The sequence below is a fragment of the Schistocerca piceifrons genome, chromosome 4 (assembly GCF_021461385.2).
Source record: "Schistocerca piceifrons isolate TAMUIC-IGC-003096 chromosome 4, iqSchPice1.1, whole genome shotgun sequence".
In the NCBI taxonomy this organism is placed as follows: domain Eukaryota; kingdom Metazoa; phylum Arthropoda; class Insecta; order Orthoptera; family Acrididae; genus Schistocerca; species Schistocerca piceifrons.
In genome coordinates this window covers 817,349,856-817,373,935 of record NC_060141.1, presented here as the reverse complement: position 1 = coordinate 817,373,935, position 24,080 = coordinate 817,349,856, and the positions used below count along the sequence as shown (strand labels likewise).

Below are 24,080 nucleotides of genomic sequence, written 5' to 3'. Positions count from 1 at the left end.
CATATGTTGCCCGTGGTTCATGAACTAGGACATGACTACAGGAACCCACACCATTATTATTGAATTTTTACTTCTTGCAAGCATACAGGCAGATCATCATAGAGTGATTGGATGCTTTTGAGTAATATCATGTTATCAGTATTGTCACAGAATATTAGTCACTGTGCTCTATAAACTCCTCACAGACTGCATTTCCACAGAATGCATGTCTGTTCTAATGACAGAAAATGTTTTGAGGAAATAGAACTCAGCATTGTTGTGAGACAAAAATTGTATCTACTCATTACAGCACACTTTAATAAATGCACACAGTCAAATTTTGCACAAAAACTGAACTGCAGTACAATTTAAAACAACACTGATGAGTGACTTGTGAATGTGTCTGCATGCTATGAACATTGTGACTCTACAGTCAGTATACTGCACTGAGGATTAAGTTTTAGAAACAACTGATGAATTTGTAAATAAAATATGACTATAAAAAATTACCACTCTAACATTTAAAGAGATAAACAAGAGGATAAAAAACAGCTTCTAGTTCATTGAAATTGAAGTTGTATTCAGAAGTAATTTTGCTATGTGCATTAAATGGAAAGTTTACAACTAGTAATAACTTATAGAAGTGAAATATGGGGATTAAATGCTCATATTCCTCAAAGATTGAGGGTTGCCTAATGTGAAATCAAAAGATGCATCTTGGGCATAACAAGAAGGGGAAGAAAAACAACAACAAAATAATAATAGAGAGAGAGCAGGATTTGAGGATACGATGACAGTGGCTGTCGCAAAACTAAAATGGAGATTAATAGGGCTCATAATAAGATGAAATGATGGGATCTTGGATGGTGGAGATTTTGTGTTGGATTCCTAAAGAATAGATTTATAACAATGAAAGTTGGCCCACACACATATTCAGCAGCCGGAACCAAACAGCTGGCAGCGGTGAGTTATGGAATTCTGCCATCGTAAATGAATAAACTGCTACATGCTACATTCTACTTTATTGCATGTACTGGTATTTGTCTTATGTGAAATTGTGAGTATTTTAAAGGACCAACAATTTATGCTGTCTTTGCATTGTCATGCTCCAAAAAAGGGTGTGGGTTTGTTTGTGTATGACTTTGTTGCCATACAGTTACTGTGAAAATAGTTCTTTTTTTCTTTTTTAAAGAGAGAAATATATGTATTTCAGACAATTTAATTTTTCCTGATGACAGTGGCAAGTATTTCCAAATAATAGCAAAAAGAAATACAGCCATTATCTTTTATTCTGATGTTTCAAAATTAAGCAGCAACTGCAAGGAAGTTGAATAGTTTGCAATGAAAAATAGAGGTCTGTTTGAGCACCCAAATGATAAAGTGAGAATGAAAGAGTCATAACACCCTTGTATCTCATACTTGGTTTGAGATATCAAAATAAGATTTTGGCAAGTTACACACAAAGAGGAGAGTATGTTGCCATACAATTACTATGTACTTCCTTACTTAGCAGAATATATGAATAACTACAGACTTGTTAAATGCAATAATGCAATTTTTAATGATCATTGGGAGCTGGTGAAACAAGAATTGTTACAGGTTCCTAAAAGCTGGAGGAAGTTTCTGAGACATGGCTCTGACATTCAAAATAGGATTTACAACCACTGTAAGAACTGTAGAGTCAACTACCTAAGTGTCGTAGGATTGTTTCCAGCCACACGATATGAAATTGCCTTCTGAAAACGATTTTATGAATACTGTAAATGATCTGTATAACAAGCAGAATTTTCAAGATTCAGTTGGTGATGTTGACATGAAACACTCTCGTCTAAAATACCCAGAAAATTCTGGTAAAATGGTTGATATTTATCAACATTTTCATTCATTTGTTCTACAACCAGTTGGAGATGCTAATGGGAAAATCAGTCTAATTGATGCCAGGGGATTTGGGAAGCAAAGCAATGGCAGTAGAGTTCATCCTTCTAGTGTATTTCACTTGATGCAAGAAGGGGAGCTTAACATACCATCACACTGCCCACCACCAAAGTCATCATTTGTATTGCCTTTTTTATTCACTGGAGATCAGGCATATCCATTGTTGAGGCATTTTATCAAGTCTTACAGTTTATTGGTTTTATAGCTAGGGAAAGGATATTTCCACAACGATTAATCGAATGTGCTTTTAGGAATAGTGGGTGCTATGTGGAGCATATTTTGGAAGCCAATAAAAATTTCACCACAAATTGGTGACAATACTATGAAATGTACACGTTCTTTGCACAACACTGCCATCGACCTAGAAAGATCCTCGAGTGTTGACGAGCGACACTCTGTACAAATCAAGCATCCCAGGCAGGGCTCTTATCGTACAGGATGAAACTTAAACAGAGCTTCAAATGGAACTGTGCAAGTGAGAAACAGTTTTGCAAACTTTTTCTCACATAATAAAACATGAGTATGATGAGTTTGTCAGTTGCGCCACTTCAGTTTTGGCATTGCCTCTAATTTTAAGACAGTGTAAGAAATAAGATATTAATGAAATGTGTTCTGTACTCAGAATCTGTAATTTTGCTGCCACTGCATCATGTAACTCGTCCAAAATGAATCAGTAGTGATGACTCTTTTCTTGCTGGTCCCATAAAGCACACTGAGTAAAAACAGCTGCTATAATGGTATCTGCTGATGGTATTTTCTCAACAGTACAGCAAAACGAGCATAAGCGCCAGCAACAGTATTGACTCTGCTACCCACAGCAACAGCCAAATTCTGCCAGTGTTGTCTGGACACAGAGCCACCCGAATGCTCTGATCGTTGTCTAAGCAATGAGCACGTTTGATTCCTTCGGAGCCATTCTGTGCCACTTACTCTGTGTTGCTCTGCTTGCAATGCCACTACAGTCACACAAATTGAGCTGCAGTGGTTCATTTCAACAGTGCTCCCTTGCTCTGGTCGTTCAGTGCCTCTCTACTATAATCACAGCCTTAGTGTGCCTTCTTTCAGTCCTTTGCAGCTGAATGGTTGCCTTTCCTCATTTTTGGTTTGCATTCAAACTGGGTCACAGGGAGAGGCAGGTGTTTGATGTGGTGATAGCATGACCTTTTATTTTCAGGCTTTCTTCTTTCTTGATAAGGTGCCTATATGAATTTGATTGGATAAATGGCAAAGTGGATTTTGTCAGCTGCAAACACAACTATTGTCTCATTGAGATAGATAACAGTCAGTATTTGCAGCTCAGATGAGCTGTGAGGAAGTTTGTGGCCGTGTCTGCCAAATCACACCGACAGGCAAGTTGGATGAAGCTGACATTTTTCCTCTCCATGTCCCGCAGACCGTGATCATCTGCACCACAAACTTCATCTGAAAATCAACCTTTCACAGATGTCAAAATAGAAAGTTTGGATTAAACTCCCTGTGTTGATTAAGAATATGTCAGGTTGTTTCCTCTTATTGTTGAACATCCCCATAATACATTAAGATGCAATGTGTAAAATTTCCATGTTTTATACAATATTTGTAACCGAGTGCTTTTTGTGCAACATGTTCACCAAAAGCCATCCTGTTCTGTGGATAAGTGTGCTCCCTATATCTGGTGCCAAATGCATATTTGTTTGTCCTATGTAGCAGCTACTTGTCACAATTCTTAATTAATTTTGTACACACCCAAATCCAAAAATTTATTGCATTTATGACCAGTATTATGGTTTAGCCACACTATTAATTAGTGGTTTGAAAGGTGATTCTGATATTACATTTTCTGAGGCAGTTTTCAGTTTTTTGTGGAATTTTATCATTAATCATCAATGAGTCAAAATGTTATGGTACTGCTTAATGGCAAGTTGGTCCACCTCTGGAAAGCAATACAGAAGTGACTCTATGTCGCATGAATTTGACATGTCTGTGATAGGTGTCTTGCAGTACGCGATACCAGAGTTCTGAGCACTGATGATGAAATTCCTGCAAATTGCGGGCCAGTGATTTTAGGTGCAGAACTGGCACCATAATGTATCACAGGTGTGTTTCATCGATTTCAGACTGAGTGAATTTGGGATCTGTCAGTGTGACTCCACTATCGTGCTCATCAAATGACTGTAGCACAATTCTGGCCTCGTGACACAGACAGTTATCCTGTTGGAAGATGGCACCACTGTCAGGGAAGACATTAAGCATTCACAGCAATGTCCACATAGCCCTCAATTGTCATGTTCACTTTGGTTACTATCACTGCTTCCACAGAACCCCAGCTGAATGTCTCTATAGTATAATACTGCCCCCACAGACCAGAAAATCAGTGGCATACTGCATGTTTCGAGCAGCCATCCTCCTATATGGTGCCACATCCAGATGTGAACATCAGTGTGTAGTAGCAAAAAATTTTATTCATTTGACTAGGCAATACATTTCCATTGATCCGTGTCCAATCTAGATGACCCTGTGCCCCCTGCAATCTTAACTGGTGATGTTGCTGGGATAATACAGGAACATGTAGGAGCTGTCTGCTATGAGACCCCAAGTTCGAAATTCTTAGCTGCAATAGGCAGAGGATGTGCTTTGTTGATGCTATACATTGTAGGGATTTTCAGCAAAGATAAACTCAAGCTGTGGCATTCTTCTTTGAATCCAGTGTAGAAGTCTCCATACAAACAGCTAACTGAAAAATATGTGCAATACATGTTTATTTATGTATGAAAGCCGACTTCAGAATTTCCCTTTGTGTGAGAGCACATGTACAAGATTTGTGTGGTGATTTGAAGTTCTAGATGCATTCTTTATGAGAAATGCCCCAAATATAATGCTCTTACCACTGAAAAGATGAGTGAAATCATTATTAGTGTCAGTGGTGTTCAGAAACAGCTGAAATTGTTAAGACTGAACAATGCTTCAGGGCCTGTTGAAATTATGTATCAGATTCTAAATTGCTGACTATAATCCATCGTATATCACTCAAACAAAAAAACCGTGCCTATTTCTTGGAAAAAAGCACAGATGGGTCACGTACGTCTACAAGTAGGATAATAGAAGTGATCCACAAAAATACCATCCAATATGCTTGACATCAATTTGTTGTAGACTCTTGGTGAATATTCTGAACTCAAACATAATGAGGTATATTGAACATAATGACATAGTCAATGCCAACTAACAGGAATTTTGAAAACACTGATAATGTAAAAGCCAAATCACACTTTTCTCACATGACATACTGAAAGCTTTGGATCAAGGTAATCAGGTAGATGCTGCATTTCTTGATTTCCGAAAAGCATTTGCTTCAATACCACATCTATGCTTATTGTCAAAAATTTGATCATATGGGGTATCAAGTGAAATGGAATGTTCAGATTACACAAGTAACAGGTAAGCTGAACTCTAGAACACGGTTTATTGGTAGAATTCAGAAGCGATGCAGTCCTTCAACAAAGGAAATGGCTTACAATACGTTAGTTCGTCCAGGCTTGGAGTATCGTTTGTCTGTGTGAGACCCTTACCAGTTGGGTCTGATTCAAGAGATTGAGAAGGTCCAAAGAAGAGCGGCAAGATTCGTGACTGGTACAGTTAGCCATCGCGAGAGTGTTACAAATCTCATAGAAAGTTTGAAGTGGGACACTCTTGCAGATACGTGGCGCACTAAACAGAAGGGGCTGCTCACTAAATTCCGAAATCCGATCTTCACCGAGGATGTAGAGCATATATTATTACTGCCAACTTTCAAATCGTGCAGTGATCACCTTTCAAAGATAAGGGAAATAAGAGCTCGTACTGAGGCATTCCGACAGTTGTTTTTCCCTCACGCAATCCGCGAGTAGAACAGAGAGAGGGAAATATAACTTTGGCGCAAATTGTGCCCTCCGCCACACACCACTTGGTGGCTTGCAGAGTATATATGTAGATGTAGATGTAGAAATTTGTGACTGGATTGAGGACGTTTTGGTAGGGAAGATGCAGCATGTTATCTTGGCTGGAGTACTGTCAAATGTAGAAGTAACTTCGAGTGTGCCCCCTGGGAAATGTGTTGGCATCCTGTCTGTTCATGTTGCATATTAATGGGCTTGCAGACAATATTAATAGCAACATCAGACTTTTTGCAGATGATGCATTTATCTATAATGAAGTACTATATCAAAGAGGCAGCAAAAATATGCAGTCAGATCTTGATAAGATTTCAAAGTGGTGCAAAGATTGGTAACTTGCTCTCAATGTTCAGAAATGTAAATGTAAAACTGCACTTCACAAAATGAAAAAATGTAGTATCCTATGACTATAATAGTAATGAGTCACTGTGTAAATCAGCCAGCTAATACAAATACCTGGGTGTAACACTATGTAGTGATATGAAGTGGAATGATCACACAGGCTCTACCATGGGTAAAGCAGATGGTAGACTTCAGTTTATTGGTAGAAAGCTGGGGAAGTGCAATCAGTCTACAAAGGAGATTGCTTACAAATCACTCATGTGACTGGTTCTAGAACGTTACTCAAATGTGTGGGACCCCTACCAAATATGGTAAACTGAACGAGGGCAGCACAAATGGACACATGTGGTTCTAATCCATGGGAGAATGTTACAGAGATACTGAAGGAATTGAACTGGAAGACTGATGTAAATTATTCTGAGAAAGTCTATTAACAAAGCATCAAGAACCAGCTTTATATGATGACTCTAGGGATATATTACAATCCCCTAAATATCACTCACATTGGGAGCATGAGGATAGGATTAGAATAATTACTGCATGCGCAGAAGCATTCTGACTATTTGTCAAAGCTGCTTATGTCAGTGTATTTCTGCCTTGTGGCCCTTATCTTAGCTAGAATGATTCCTCATTTGTTTGTGCTCCATTTATATATTTTCCTTGCTGTGCCATATGCCCACAGTGCCACAAGCGTGCGTGCAGTCTTCTGTGGCCAATGGTCATAATGCTATGGCACATCAGTGTAAGTCCTGGCAACATAGTGTTTTCATTGTCAGTCTTAAGTGGTTTGTTTCCATTTCTGGATTATGCTGCACCTTGTCTTTTGATCTTACTATGGATTCAACACCATTATTTATTGTTCTTGAAACTAATGGGAAGAGGAATTCCGCCTTATGCATAAAACCTTTTTTCTATTTTGTTTCACTCAGACATGTTTCAGCACATTTTGTGCTATCTTCAGTGAGTATCAATAGTATCATGTAAATTAGAAAATAAAAAAATAACCCACTGAAGATAACACAAAATGTTCTGAAACATGTCTGGGTGAAAGAAAACAGAAAAAAGGTGTCTTGCATAAGGCAGAATTCCTCTTCCCATTTCGTAGCACGCATGGATGTAACAAGAAGAACTGTAACACCAAACGATGATTACTTGAAACTAATATTGATAATGTCTATTTTGAATAGTTCTGTTACCTTGTAAAATGGGTACTTTAGTAACCAGTCATAATGCATGTTATTTTGTTAGAGTTTGAAGTCCGATTTCCCTTTAGTATTGTAATGGCGTATATTCTCTCTGGCATGGAACTCAATCGAGTTGGTTTTGACACAAAGCAATGCTGTGTAGATGTATGTCTTTACTATGTCAGTATCTTGAGGCTGATAACAGTATTCGGTAGGAAATGTGTGACTGAAATAGGTCAAAAAATGCCACCTTCAGGTACTCATCAGTGACTGCATGTAATTTTTCCACACGAGATAGCACATGAGATGTGAGACCTGAGATAATGCCATTCAAGGCCTGTGATGTTGACCCATCGTCTCAAAAGGCCTGGTACAGAATCTGCATCCCACTGGAGGAAGTCTGTGGGATATTCCTGATAATGTGCTGAATCCACTCTACCTGTATGTCAGATTTCATCTGATATGCCTCACATTTTACTCAATAAGAAGAAGTCATGTGGTGTCAGGTCTGGACTTCTTACATGGGATCTGCATCTTCCCAGCTGACGACCTGGAAACTTCTCAACCATCCATGCAAACATGATATTTGCAAAGTGAGGTGGTGCATCACACTGCACAAAAATAATGCAGATACTGCGGGCCAAACACAATTTTCAAGCATTTGCAGGTAGCATTCTGCGTAGGATAAATATCTCGACAACATTTATGGCAATCATTCCACACCACACAGTCACTTCTTGATGAGACTGTGGCCTCTCCACCATATCAGCGGTATCCTGTCATCCCAGTTATGGCAACTATGTGAATTTATAAAACCTCCCATATGGAATATGCCCTCATCACACAACAGGAAGTTAAGAAACAATTTAGGCCAGTCTTTGTGCCAATTCAACCTCCCCATACGTGATACTGAGAGTACAATCCTCAGTCTTCTTGCACCAGCTGTTGCACTTGATGAGATTTCCACGATCAATAATTCAGTTCTTTATGCAAGATCTGACATATCTTGTACCTTGTGAGTCCACTTTCAAGTGCTCCGTAGTGCGTCAATTTTTAAGGGCTGCATACAAACATTTCCTGCACAGTCACCTGTTTGTCATCACATTGAGATGCGGATGGACAACCACTTTTTCTTGAATCTTTTATTGAGCCTGTGGTCATTAACTCTACATTACTGTCTCTGGACAAATTGTAGCATTCACAGTACACCACCATACCTGCACCAGAACAATAGAATTCCACACTTCATAACATGCAGCAATCTGTGCTTACTGTAGAACAGTCAGGCGATTTTTCTGTGTGAAGATCCTCTCTCTTGGCACTGTCTGTACGGCAGAAAATGTAAAAACAAGCATGCATCCAGAGGAAGAAACAGGAAAGGCATGGAGCAAGGGAGATGGATCAAATGTCGAGTGTGGAGTGCAAGTCTAACCAGGTAACCAGGTGTTTACAGCTGTGTTGGTGGCAATATAACCTCAGAGTCTGCTGATGTATTCATCGAAGGTGACTGCAGAAATCCAAACCTTATTCACTGACCTTTATGGACACAATATTTCCAGTGTGGTTCTATTGGTATCAAAACTTCTACAGTCATTTCAAATACCTAGTTACTTTCTAGACACCCTGTAGTTATGACCTCAAAAATGAGGTTTTAACAGGGGGGGGGGGGGGGGGGCAAAACGCTTACTTATGTTTGATTTCTTTCATCCCTGGGTCATTTTAAAACCTCTTTTTGCCTTCTTAAATCATACCTCTGTCTTCCATAAGCTGTTTGGGCTTTTGTCCTATAACAAGTTCTACATTATTCTTTCTACATTTCTTATCACTGCTCTTTGGAAAACATATTTGTTAATTTATACTACCAGTACTTCATGCTAACAATTCTTTTCGTTTAGCCTTTCTTCTCCCTCCTATGAACATCTTTTCACTCATCAGTTGAATTCTCTTCATCATTATGCCGATTTTCCAGGTGCACGTGCTTTCTTAATAGCCTTAAATATTTTCTTTTGTTTCATCATCGTTCTTGTTCTACTGTATCTACCAATTGAAATTCAATATTTTTTCGTAAAAATTGTTAAAATTTTTGTCAAAATGCAATGTGGGCCCAGGTGATAAGAAAGAAACAGGAGACAAATATGGAGTAAAAGTACTGGTCTAACAATTACATGGAAAATAACCTAGCTAGCCTTCATTTTTACTTTTTCAACTTTACAGGTAATGGTATTTATCAGTGTGGTGTGTTACTAAAATGATATTCACATTGTTTTGTAATGTTTAATGCTGCATACATCATCTTTATTTTCCAGCATTTTATGCTTTCAAACTTTTGGAAATACGCTTCTTCAAAAGACATAGACGCACCAGTTAAGGAGGTATTGATGAAACTCTGTTCCTTGTTTGGATCTTGGAGCCTAGAGAGACATTTAGCATCACTTTATAAAGGTATGGACCTTCACAACGTTTTTGGAAGCTTTTTGAATCCAGATTCTGTGAAATATCAATTGCATTTTGCCTTTTGAGGTGTAACTGATATAAAATTATTTCATATTATCAGATTCTTTATTGCTTCACATTTGGATAGACTTAACACTTATCAGAACAGTACTTTCCATAGTCTTAGCATCTATATTTCTTTTAGATATGCATTCTACTGGCAAGCTGTTTTGTTTGAATTTTCTCGTGCTCAGAAATTAGAAGGAAAGGTTCATTTTATTTGGTAAAAACTTTCTAAAGCCAAGATGGCATAAATGTTTCTGTATTTACAAATAATGACAATCCATCCTGGAATTTCCATCATTTTATGTACAAACAACCAGTTTTGACAGACTTTGCTGTCAACTTCAGGTTTTCAAACATTTGTGTTATAAAATGTGTTGGTCCTCATACCAAGTTGTGTTGTAGATAAAATGTAGCACATAATATAAACATTTGTCATAAATAAAACATTTAAAATCAAGAAGCATCTCATGCACAAGCCAGCCACTGTGGCCAAGCAGTTCTAGGTGTTTCAGTCCGGAGCTGCGCTGCTGCTACGGTCGCAGGTTTGAATCCTGCCTCGGGCACAGATGTGTGTGATGTCCTTAGGTTAGTTAGGTTTAAGTAGTTCTAAGTCTAGGGGACTGATGACCTCAGATGTGCTTAGATCCATTTGAACCATTTTTTCTTGTGCACTTGTGCATGCCAATACAGTGGTCACAGATGATTGTTACATCATAAAAAACACAGTATACAGTAAAATGCATAATAGCACACCTATTAATTTTAGCTGCACATGTTCTAATGATTGAAGATGTATCTTAGATGGTGTATAAGATATAACTGCCCCCTCCCCTTCCTCTCCTGACACCAATTTATCTTAAGCACAAAGACAGGAGTAAACTTTGAGAGATAATTTCCATGGCCAGTGTAGTTTATGTAGGCTACCAGCACCAATCACACAATAAGAGGGAAAGTAGTTAATCACAGGGGATTTCAAATTTTCGTACCTTCTACAAGATATACTATGGAATATCCACACAATCACCTGATATCGTAAATGGGCCGGGAAATGGTGTAATGTTACACCAAAATCAGCCAAAAATAAAATAAGTCCTATAAATACAAGTGCCAATTTCTACAACAGAAACATATAATAATGGACATCTTCCCATGACCTGTTGGATAATGGATGTACAGAGATTAGATATGAGCCGCTACACTTCTACCCCGTGACCCTAATCCTAACCTCATTCATCTTGTTCCAATTTGAGTGGCAGCCAGTGCTCATTTTCGTTCATGGGGTCCAGAAGAAAGTCAATGAACTTAATAATGGAACTGCTCTGAACTGATTGTTATATAACCTTCATTTATGTCTTACTGCTTAAAAATCACTAGAAAAGTGGTAAATATGGTAATTATACACATATAAAAATAGATCTAATCCAAGTAGTACTGTAGATAATAATAAAGTATGTACAGAAGTGAACTAGTGAACTCAACTACTTTTTGTTCTGTTTGTATAATATTGTAGTTGGTTTTTGTGTAGCTAACCGCTTGATTTCTAGCTTCTCTTCTATATTTAATAAATTAAAGGGCGTTTTTAGCAAATAATCTACTTTATTAATTTTAAAAGACTTGAGTTTCAATGAGACTGTTTCAGAATATGGAACAATGCCAAGAATGGGTCTGTTTGCTGTTTGCAACATTTCCTGTCGATGAACGGCAGTAGGGGTGGGGGGACATGATTGAACATATGTCACTTCAGTTAAGTGTCAAGAGTGCATGTAATTCATACAGCTGCTGCCTACACAGCTAGCTGATTTCAAGATTGGAGTTTTTGTTGCTACTACGCTACAGTATTGTAGGATCTCGAAGGCTGGCCACTGGATGTTGTACCAAATGATATGCTATTTAACGGAAGGCTTCCTATTTTTGCAGGTTTCAGCCAACTGAGGACTGGAGTGAAACTGTTTAAGCTAGACTGCTTCAAAATATTTCATAGAATAATAATTGAAATGGGAAAACATTTAACACATCCTTTCATCTCACTTTAATTTCCTGCCAGGAAAGCATTCAGTGAGAGTTCAGTATCCAAATTCAGCTATCTTGTCACTGGAATGTGACACAGCTACTAAATTTGGCTTCAGTGACATTATCAATTAGTTTGCTGTGATCGATACAAGGACACTGAAAGTAAAATTATAATAAGAGCACAATTTTTGGAAAGGAGTGTGATGTCAACACACAAATACAGACCTTTATCCTTTATTTCCAATTAATGATTCAGACACTGTTCGTAATTGAATAGGAGCAAATAAAATCTGTTCTTTATTACACATCATGATAAAATCAATGTACACTAGCTGCCACAAACAATAAGACATAGAAACTTCCTGGCAGATTAAAACTGTGTGCCCGACCGAGACTCGAACTCAGGACCTTTGCCTTTCACGGGCAAGTGCTCTACCAACTGAGCTACTGGCAGAAGTAAAGCTGTGAGTACCGGGCGTGAGTCGTGCTTCGGTAGCTCAGTTGGTAGAGCACTTGCCCGCGAAAGGCAAAGGTCCTGAGTTCGAGTCTCGGTTGGGCACACAGTTTTAATCTGCCAGGAAGTTTCATATCAGCGCACACTCCGCTGCAGAGTGAAAATCTCATTCTGGAAATAAGACATAGATATTGTTTTACTTTCAATTCTTTTAGCAAGTCTATACAATTTGTAGATTGTTTACTAGACTGATGCATTTAATTTGTTGGGTACAATATTTTTCATCTATGTAACTTATTTAAGTAATATTCTTCAATGGTGCTTTATTTTTGTTAAACCTAGTTTAAAAATGACAAAATATCTTATATCCGCACAGAAAAAATTGCAGAAAGGAAGTTTTTGTTCTACAAGGAGTGCAGGATCACCTCAGTATGGCTCCGGCCACGGGCCCTAGTCACCTGTCCCCAAACACTGTACAGACGGGCAGGAGGGCAAGCAGAGAAGAGAGGCAGTAGGGTTCACTGGGGGCATGGGGAAAAGTGGGTATGCACGAGCTGGTCTGAGTAGGTGCCCACCCGAGCTGGCCCTACACTATGCTAGGCGAAGTGAAGAAAGGGAAACTGCTTGGTCATATCACTGTGACTGCAGTTTTATAAGCAGAAGATGTGGATGGAGTATGGGCCACCTGATGCTGGTCAAATGACCTGGCTACTGACAGCCCAGAGTAACATCATGTCTCTGCAATGGAGCAGTCGAAACTGGGCCTGATGAACTCTGGTGTGTGTCACTTGAACTACATCAATGACATGTCATACTCAAACTGTTTGATATAATACGGAAAAAAAACACAGAAGAAAATTATGTCCCAAAATTTCTGGTGGGGTAGGGCCCATTTGACCACTGACCCACTCTCTCTTCTGCGCAGTCTCCTCTGTTCTGTCTCCTCTTCTAATGCCCTCCCCCGTAGCATTGTGAGCACACTGGTGCCAGTCCCTGTGTTGCTCTCATATCTTGTGAGACTGCTACCTTCCCCTCCTACAATCCTATTCTGTGGACCTGCTGCCAACCTCCTAACTGTCAGCCCCCCAACTTTTCACCCTAAACTACTCCATCTGACAATCCTAAATTCCGTTTGAACTGCAGTTCTGGCATAGTGTATTTAGCCATCAGCACATTGTAGCCATAGAGGTCTGTGCAGTTTTCACTCTTGTTTACATGCCTTTTGGCAACTCAATAACTCTCCTGTTTGCTAGGTTATTGCATTTACTTGTAAATAAGATATTTTTTGTCTTTCCAAAAAATTCTCAACATGTTTGTCTAGTTAATGTCATTTTTCAGGTGAAAAATAATGCTCTTCAGTGTATTTTGCCATTCCAGACATATATTTATGTTCCCCTGTGATTGTCTACCTGAAAAATTTGTAAGGAAAAAATTCATTCTCATGTTGAATATTTATCACCACAATCCCACTTCGAATCCCCTTTCCTACTTTTATCCCATCAGTCTAATTTTTCTGCTTCCTATATTCTCTGTCTTCACTTTTTCTTTTTTCTTCACCTTCTCTCATATTCCTCTTCTTCAGAGATGCCCTGCACATAGCATCAGTGAAGCCTAATGAAATCTGTAGTAACATGTAACAGTTAATCAAAATTTAGTCAGGATAACATTCGACTGGAAATTCACACAGACATTTAATGTATTAAACAATGGAAAATCCAGGATGGAATGTTGCAATATTTTGAGAAGGAAAGTTGCTACTCACCACAGAGCAGAGACGCTGAGTAGCAGACAGGCACAACAAAAAGACTTTTACAATTAAAGCTTTCAGCCATTGGCCTTTACAACAATACACACACATGCGCACACACACATGCACTCATGCAAATGCAACTCACAAACTCGACTGTCTCAGGCAACTGAAACCACACTACGGGCAGCAGCATCAGTGCATGATGGGAGTGGTGACTGGGTGTGGATAAGGAGGAGGTTGAGGTGGGGAGGGGGAGGGATAGTATGGTGGGGATGGCAGACAGTGAAGTGCTGCAGGTTTGACAGTAGGCAGGGGAGAGGTGGGGAGCGGAGGGAGGAAATAGCCGAAAAGGACAGAAATAAAAAGACTGGGTGTTGTGGTGGGATGACGGCTGTGTAGTGTTGGAATGGGAATAGGGAAGGGGCTGGATGGGTGAGGACAGTGACTAATGAATGTTATGGGAACATAGGAGATATTGTAGGCAAACTTCCCACCTGCACAATTCAGAGAACCTGGTGTTGGTGGGAAGGATCCATATGGCACAGGCTGTGAAGCAGTCATTGAGATGAGGGGTATCGTGTTTGGCAGCGTGTTCAGCTGCAGGGTGGTACACCCGTATTTTGGCCACAGTTTGTCGGTGGCCGAACATGCGGACAGAGAGCTTGTTGGTTGTCATGCCTACATAGAATGCAGCACAGTGGTTGCATCTTAGCTTGTAGACCATGTGACTGGTTTCACAGGTAGCCCTGCCTTTGATGGGATAGGTGATGTTAGTGTCTGGATTGGACCGGGTGGTGGTGGGAGGATGTATGGAACAGGTCTTGCATCTAGGTCTGTTATAGGGGTATGAGCCATGAAGTAAGTGATCAGTAGCAGGGGTTGCATAAGGATGGACAAGTATATCATGTAGGTTCAGTGGACGGCGGAATACCACTGTGGCATGATGGCTGGTAATCAAAACCCTGGCGGAAATTGTAATTCAGTTGCTCCAGTCCTGGGTGGTACTGAGTTATGAGGGGAATGCTCCTCTGTGGCCAGATGGTGGGAGTTTGGGAGGTGGTGGGAGACCTGAAAGATAAGGCTCGGGAGATTTGTTTTTGTACAAGGCTGGGAGTATAATTACAGTCAGTGAAGGCTTCAGTGAGACTCTCGCTATATTTCGACAATGGCTACTTGTCACAGCAGATGCGATGACCACCGGTGTTCTAGGCTGTGCGGAAGGGACTTCTTGGTATGTAATGGGTGTCGGCTATCGAAGTGGACACCAGCAGTACCCCACTCCCTCATTCTTCCTTGCCTGAAACCAAGTTGGTCTTCAGGAAGGTAAATGTAATGTTTTCTCTACTAATGAATGCACGGTTATGTTTGTGTGACTGGCACGGGCTTTAAACACAGTACAGATTCACAGATTCTTCTTTATTTTTACAGATATGGATATAGGTTTCCTTGGTTACAGACATATTCTGAACACCAGACGGATGCAAAAAATGGGAAAATGAAAACAAGTCAGTAAGTAAAGAAAATTTTTTTTCTGCTCCATAGGATGACAGCACTGATTCAACAATGACATAGCTTAACCTCATTCTTGTGTATTAGATTTGTTGATTCAGTGAATAATTGTACTTGTAGTTATTGTAGAGCATTTTTTCATGAGTGCTCTGTTGTCCATATGTGCCACGAAAGAGATATTTTTGTGGTGGGGAGGAGGGGGGGGCGGAGAATAAGGGAGGGAGGGGGAGTGTGTTTCGTTTTGTGTACTCTGGAGGGGCTAAAGCTGTGGATACTATTCACAGAATGAACTACAGTATGATTGTAGCTCTCTTAGCCAATGAAAAGTTTATGGGTGGATAAAATTTACAAATATCTGTCTGCAATAAAAGCATTTAGGTGGACCACCTGTTTCGAAAGTGGACAGGGGCACTGAAACAGCTGAGAGGATGATTCATGATCACTGTCATGGCAACACTGACATGAGATGCACATCAGCCACAGTTCAGAATTTGCAGTCAAGCATGAAAATCCCCCCCCCCATGAACCAAGGACCTTGCCATTGGTGGGGAGGCTTGCGTGCCTCAACAATACAGATAGCCGTACCGTAGGTGCAACCACAACGGAGAGGTATCTGTTGAGAGGCCAGACGTGTGGTTCCTGAAGAGGGGCACCAGCCTTTTCAGTAGTTCCAGGGGCAACAGTCTGGATGATTGACTGACCTGGCCTTGTAACACTAACCAAAACGGCCTTGCTGTGCTGGTACTGCAAATGGCTGAAAGCAAGGGGAAACTACAGCTGTAATTTTTCCCGAGGGCATGCAGCTTTACTGTATGATTAAATGACTTGGGTGAAATATTCTGGAGGTAAAATAGTCCCCCATTCGGATCTCCGGGCGGGGACTACTCAAGAGGACGTTGTTATCAGGAGAAAGAATACTGGTGTTCTACGGATCGGAGCGCGGAATGTCAGATCCCTTAATCGGGCAGGTAGGTTAGAAAATTTAAAAAGGGAAATGGATAGGTTAAAGTTCGATATAGTGGGAATTAGTGAAGTTCAGTGGCAGGAGGAACAACACTTTTGGTCAGGTGAATGCAGGGTTATAAATACTAAATCAAATAGGGGTAATGCAGGAGTAGGTTTAATAATGAATTAAAAAATAGGAGTGTGAGTAAGATACTACAAACAGCACAGTGAATGCATTGTGGCCAAGATAGACACGAAGCCCACACCTACTAGAGTAGTACAAGTTTATATGCCAACTAGCTCTGCAGATGATGAAGAAATTGATGAAATGTATGATGAGATAAAAGAAAGGAGAAAATACAAAAATGCAGTAAGTAAAGCATGCAAAAAGGAATACAAACGTCTCAAAAATGAGATTGACAGGAAGTGCAAAATGGCTAAGCAGGAATGGCTAGAGGACAAATGTAAGGATGTAAAGGCTTATCTCACGAGGGGTAAGATAGATACTGCCTACAGGAAAATTAAAGAGACGATTGGAGAAAATAGAACCACTCTCATTAATATCAAGAGCTCAGATGGAAACCCAGTTCTAAGCAAAGAAGGGAAAGGAGAAACGTGGAAGGAGTATATAGAGAGTCTATACAGTGGCGATGTTCTTGAGGACAATATTATGGAAATTAAAGAGGAGGTAGATGAAGATGAAGTGGGAGATATCATACTGCGTGAAGAGTTTGACAGAGCACAGAAAGACCCAAGTCGAAACAAGGCCCCGGAAGTAGACAACATTCCATTAGAACTACTGACGGGCTTGGGAGAGCCAGTCCTGACAAAACTCTACCATCTGGTGAGCAAGATGTATGAGACAGGCAAAATTCCCTCAGACTTCAAGAAGAATATAATTATTCCAATCCCAAAGAAAGTAGGTGTTGACAGATGTGAAAATTACCAAACTATCAGTTTAATAAGTCACAGCTGCAAAATACTAACACGAATTCTTTACAGATGAATGGAAAAACTGGTAGAAGCTGACCTCGGGGAGGATCAGTTTGTATTCTGTAGAAATGTCGGAACATGTGAGGCAATACTGACCCTACGACTTGTCTTAGAAGAAAGATTAAGGAAAGGCAAACCTACGTTTCTAGCATTTGTAGACTTAGAGAAAGCTTTTGACAATGTTGACTGGAATACTCTCTTTCAAATTCTGAAGGTGGCAGGGGTAAACTACAGGGAGCGAAAGGCTATTTACAATTTGTACAGAAACCAGATGGCAGTTATAAGAGTCGAGGGACATGAAAGGGAAGCAGTGGTTGGGAAGGGAGTGAGACAGGGTTGTAGCCTCTCCCTGATGCTATTGAATCTGTATATTGAGCAAGCAGCAAAAGAAACAAAAGAAAAGTTTGGAGTAGGTATTAAAATCCATGGACAAGAAATAAAAACTTTGAGGTTTGCCTATGGCATTGTAATTCTGTCAGAGACAGCAAAGGACTTGGAAGAGCAGTTGAATGGAATGGACAGTGTCTTGAAAGGAGGGTATAAGATGAACATCAACAAAAGCAAAACAAGGATAATGGAATGTAATCGAATTAAGTCAGGTGATGCTGAGGGAATTAGATTAGGAAATGAGACACTTAAAGTAGTAAAAGAGTTTTGCTATTTGAGAAGCAAAATAACTGATGATGGTCAAAGTAGAGAGGATATAAAATGTAGACTGGCAATGGCAAGGAAAGTGTTTCTGCAGAAGAGAAATTTGTTGGCATCGAGTATAGATTTAAGTGTCAGGAAGTGGTTTCTGAAAGTATTTGTATGGAGTGTAGCCATGTACGGAAGTGAAACATGGATGATAAATAGTTTAGACAAGAAGAGAACAGAAGCTTTTGAAATGTGGTGCTACAGAAGAATGCTGAAGATTAGGTGGGTAGATCACGTAATTAATGAGGAGGTATTGAATAGAATTGAGGAGAAGAGGAGTTTGTGGCACAACTTGACCAGAAGAAGGGATCAGTTGGTAGGACATGTTCTGAGGCATCAAGGGATCACCAATTTAGTACTGGAGAGCAGCATGGAGGGTAAAAATCGTAGAGGGAGACCAAGAGATGAATACACTAAGCAGATTCAGAAGGATGTAGGCTGCAGTACGTACTGGGAGATGAAGAAACTTGCACAGGATAGAGTAGCATGGAGGGCTGCATCAAACCAGTCTCAGGACTGAAGACCACAACAACAACAAATGAATTCCTACACTAACATAGAGATTGTGAAGAATTGCTCAGCTACATAGCAACAGTTGCTGAGGTGTGAGTACGTAACCAGAGAGCAAGTTGCACAGCATGGAGTGAAAACAGCCACCCATCTTCATCTTCAGCAAAAAAAAGTTTGAAATCTGACCATCTTCAAGAAAGTGGATAGCATGCTGGAGTATGAGCAGTCAACTGCCAATTCATTAAAGGCCTAAAGCTCAAATCATAATAGTTTCAGCAACTGTGAGATCTGAAACTCAAAATAGAGGTGTAGAGTAAAGAGATTTTAAAAAATATGATTTTCTTTCAGGAAAATTCCCACTTTCATACAGATGAGAAAAGAACCTAGTACATTCAGAATCTCAAGTTGGCACTGCTGGAGCTTCCTTCACACAATCCAGACCTGACTACAAGTGAGTTTTACCTGTTTGATCTAGAGAAAGAGCACATGTGTGAATTCCTGCTTCCATTAGGTGATGACATTGCGAAAAGAGAAAGTGCACAACACCACAAGCCTTCTTCCAGGAAGGATTTAGGAAGCTTGTCAAGAAGTTGGCCAGGTACAGAGGTATTTTGGGAAATTATCTAGGGAAATCATTATTGTTACCCCAGAAAAATGTTTTTTGCCTCTCTCCGACCAACTGTGCCCACTTATACATTGCAGAGCCTATACTGAGAGGGAAACAGTATCTTCATCATACAGTCAGTTATTTATGCATCCAACAGCTACTCAACACAGTGAGTTGTCTGTCCTTGTACCATGTTTATGATTGTTCTAATAAACTGGCTAGCCTTTTCTTCCTCAGTGGTGTATCGATCCATGCATGTTGTTGTTGTGGACTTCAGTCCTGAGACTGGTTTGATGCAGCTCTCCATGCTAATCTATCCTGTGCAAGCTCCTTCATCTCCCAGTACCTACTGCAACCTACATCCTTCTGAATCTGCTTAGTGTATTCATCTCTTGCTCTCCCTCTGTGATTTTTACCCTCCACGCTGCCCTCCAATGCTAAATTTGAGATCCCTTGATGCCTGAGTACATGTCCTACCAACCGATCCCTTCTTCTAGTCAAGTTGTGCCACAAACTTCTCTTCTCGCCAATCCTATTCAATACCTCCTCATTAGTTACATGATCTACCCACCTAATCTTCAACATTCTTCTGTAGCACCACATTTCGAAAGCTTCTATTCTCTTCTTGTCCAAACTATTTATTGTCCATGTTTCACTTCCATACATGGCTACACTCCATACAAATACTTTCAGAAACCACTTCCTGACACTTAAATCTATACTCGATGTTAACAAATTTCTCTTCTTCAGAAACGCTTTCCTTGCCATTGCCAGTCTACATTTTATATCCTCTCTACTTCGACCATCATCAGTTATTTTGCTCCCCAAATAGCAAAACTCCTTTACTACTTTAAGTGTCTCATTGCCTAATCTAATTCCCTCAGCATCACCCGACTTAATTTGACTACATTCCATTATCCTTGTTTTGCTTTTGTTGATGTTCATCTTATATCCTCCTTTCAAGACACTGTCCATTCCATTCAACTGCTCTTCCAAGCCCTTTGCTGTCTCTGACAGAATTACAATGTCATCGGCGAAACTCAAAGTTTTTATTTCTTGTCCATGGATTTTAATACCTACTCCAAATTTTTCTTTTGTTTCCTTTACTGCTTGGTCAATATACAGATTGAAAAACATCGGGGAGAGGCTACAACCCTGTCTCACTCCCTTCCCAACCACTGCTTCCTTTTCATGCCCCTCGACTCTTATAACTGACATCTGGTTTCTGTACAAATTGTAAATATCCTTTTGCTCCCTGTATTTTACACCTGCCGCCTTTAGAATTTGAAACAGAGTATTCCAGTCAACATTGTCAAAAGCTTTCTCTAAGTCTACAAATGCTATAAACGTAGGTTTGCCTTTCCTTAATCTTTCTTCTAAGACAAGTCATAAGGTCAGTATTGCCTCACGTGTTCCAACATTTCTACAGAATCCAAACTGATCTTCCCCGACGTCGGCTTCTACCAGTTTTTCCATTCGTCTGTAAATAATTCGTGTTAGTATTTTGCAGCTGTGACTTATTAAACTGATAGTTTGGTAATTTTCACATCTGTCAACACCTGCTTTCTTTGGGATTGGAATAATTATATTCATCTTGAAGTCTGAGGGTATTTTGCCTGTCTCGTACATCTTGCTGACCAGATGGAAGAGTTTTGTCAGGACTGGCTCTCCCAAGGCTGTCAGTAGTTCTAATGGAATGTTGTCTACTCCCGGGGCCTTGTTTCGACTCAGGTCTTTTAGTGCTCTGTCAAACTCTTCACGCAGTATCGTATCTCCCATTTCATCTTCATCTACATCCTCTTCCATTTCCAAAATATTGTCCTCAAGTACATCGCCCTTGAATAGACCCTCTATATACTCCTTCCACCTTTCTGCTTTCCCCTCTTTGCTTAGAACTGGGTTTCCATCTGAGCTCTTGATATTCATACAAGTGGCTCTCTTTTCTCCAAAGGTCTCTTTAATTTTCCTGTAGGCTGTATCTATCTTACCCCTAACATTTGTCCTCTAGCCATGCCTGCTTAGCCATTTTGCACTTCCTGTCGATCTCATTTTTGAGACGTTTGTATTCCTTTTTGTGTGCTTTACTTACTGCATTTTTATATTTTCTCCTTTCATCAATTAAATTCAATATTTCTTCTGTTACCCAAGGATTTCTACTAGCCCTCGTCTTTTTACCTACTTGATCCTCTGCTGCCTTCACTACTTCATCCCTCAGAGCTACCCATTTGTCTTCTACTGTATTTCTTTCCCCCATTCCTGTCAATTGTTCCCTTATGCTCTCCCTGAAACTCTGTACAACTTCTGGTTCAGTCAGTTTATCCAGGTCCGATCTCCTTAAATTCCCACCTTTTTGCAGTTTCTTCAGTTTTAATCTACAGTTCATAACCAATAGATTGTGGTCAGAGTCCACATCTGCCCCTAAAAATGTCCTACAATTTAAAACCTGGTTCCTAAATCTCTGTCTTACCATTATATAATCTGTCTGATACCTTTCAGTATCTCCAGGATTCTTCCATGTATACAATCAAGTGTTAGCTATGATTAAGTTATGCTCTGTGCAAAATTCTAACAGAAGGCTTCCTCTTTCATTTCTTAGTCCCAATCCATATTCACCTACTATGTTTCCTTCTCTCCCTTTTCCTACTGTCAAATTCCAGTCACCCATGACTATTAAATTTTCGTCTCCCTTCACTACCTGAATAATTTCTTTTATCTCATCATACATTTCTTCAATTTCTTCGTCATCTGCAGAGCTGGTTGGCATATAAACTTGTACTACTGTAGTAGGCATGGGCTTCGTGTCTATCTTGGCCACCATAATATGTTCACTATGCTGTCTGTAGTAGCTTACCCGCACTCCTATTTTTTTATTCATTATTGAACCTACTCCTGCATTACCCCTATTTGATTTTGTATTTATAACCCTGTATTCACCTGACCAAAAGTCTTGTTCCTCCTGCCACTGAACTTCAGTAATTCCCACTATATCTAACTTTAATCTATCCATTTCCCTTTTTAAATTTTCTAACCTACCTGCCCGATTAAGGGATCTGACATTCCATGCTCCGATCCGTAGAATGCCAGTTTTCTTTCTCCTGATAATGACGTCCTCTTGAGTAGTCCCCGCCCGGAGATCCGAATGGGGGGACTATTTTACCTCTGGAATATTTTACCCAAGAGGACGTCATCATCATGTAACCATACAGTAAAGCTGCATGCATGGTACCAATATATTCCAAAAGCTACATGCAAAATGCGATTTTTTAGTGGGTCATATCTCGGGGTGTGTTGATCACAGAGTTGAGGGGTGAAGTGTTTTAGATAGCCCTTAACCTATTACCATTTGTGCACCTATCAGAAGAATGGGTGTATTGTTACTATTGTACAATACAGGGTCAAACTGTAAACATTATGCACTTCCTCCAGCCCAAGCTAATCGATTGGTTCTTTTGTATTAGGTGTGGTCTAGGGTGAACCTTAGGTAGCTTATAAAAGCACATTTGTTCATGGGTTGTTCCTCAGGAAATCCCAAAAACCATGTTTTTTGTGAGTGTAAAGTACCAATTTTGGGGACTGCTATTTCTATAATTTCTGTTCATGGCAGAGGGTCAAAATTTTTACCTTATGTTCTTAAGATGATATTCCCTGGGTAGTTTAAGCTTTTTGCTGAAAACAATGTTAAAGCAGTTTTTAGCCAACTTGCACCATGGGCCGCAGTTACCTCAATAACTAACAATAGCTAATGGCTCAAATTTCAAATGTACATTCATCTAAGACATTTTTTCGTTTGCAAAAATCTGTACATGTTATCAAGATACACCAGAAAAAAGATATGTTATTTTTTTGTACCAACTGCGGGCATGGATGCTTCTGTATATACTCATGGTAAATCATCAAAATTTTTATCATATGTTCTAAAGATGATGTTCTCAGGGGACCTTGATAGTTTTTTCAATATAATTATCTGTTGCAGAGATCTAGAGGTTCAGTGTTATGGTACTTGTACAGTTAAAACCATGCTTATAAAATGTGCATATAATATATAATACCTTCCATATAATATACAGGGTGGCCCATTGATAGTGACCAGGCCAAATATCTCACAAAATAAGTGTCAAACGAAAAAACTACAAAGAACGAAACTTGTCTAGCTTGAAGGGGGAAACCAGATGGCACTATGGTTGGCCTGCTAGATCGTGCTGCAATAGGTCAAACGGATATCAACTGCGTTTTTTTTAAATAGGAACCCCCACTTTTTATTACATATTTGTGTAGTACGTAAAGAAATATGAATGTTTTAGTTGGACCACATTTTTCGCTTTGTGATGGTGCTGTAATAGTCACAAACATATGGCTCACAATTTTAGACGAACAGTTGGTAACATGTAGGTTTTTTAAATTAAAATACAGAACGTAATTACATTTGAACATTTTATTTCAGTTTTTACAATGTGATATATGTACCTTTGTGAACTTATGATTTCCGAGAATGCACGCTGTTACAGCGTGATTACCTGTAAATACCACATTAATGCAATAAATGCTCAAAATGATGTCCATCAACCTCAATGCATTTGGCAATACGTGTAATGACATTCCTCTTAACAGCAAGTAGTTTGTCTTCCGTAATGTTCGCACATGCATAGATAATGCGCTGACGCATGTTGTCAGGTGTTGTCGGTTGCTCACGATAGCAAATATCCTTCAACTTTCCCCACAGAAAGAAATCTGGGGACGTCAGATCCAGTGAACATGT

At 39.7% G+C, this 24,080-nt stretch overlaps 1 protein-coding gene across 6 annotated transcripts in view; it reads left to right on the top strand.

The window, feature by feature from the left end:
* LOC124795360 (peroxisomal acyl-coenzyme A oxidase 3-like) overlaps positions 1–24,080 on the top strand; it is a 251,233-nt gene that overhangs the window by 191,531 nt on the left and 35,622 nt on the right. For 5 of the 6 annotated variants that reach the window (XM_047259361.1, XM_047259357.1, XM_047259359.1 and 2 more), the window contains one exon: positions 9,658–9,793. In XM_047259361.1, the coding sequence (XP_047115317.1) occupies positions 9,658–9,793 (136 nt within the window). Of the gene's footprint in view, positions 1–9,657; positions 9,794–15,492; positions 15,574–24,080 lie in introns of all 6 variants that reach the window. The other variant, XM_047259362.1, reaches the window with a different exon arrangement.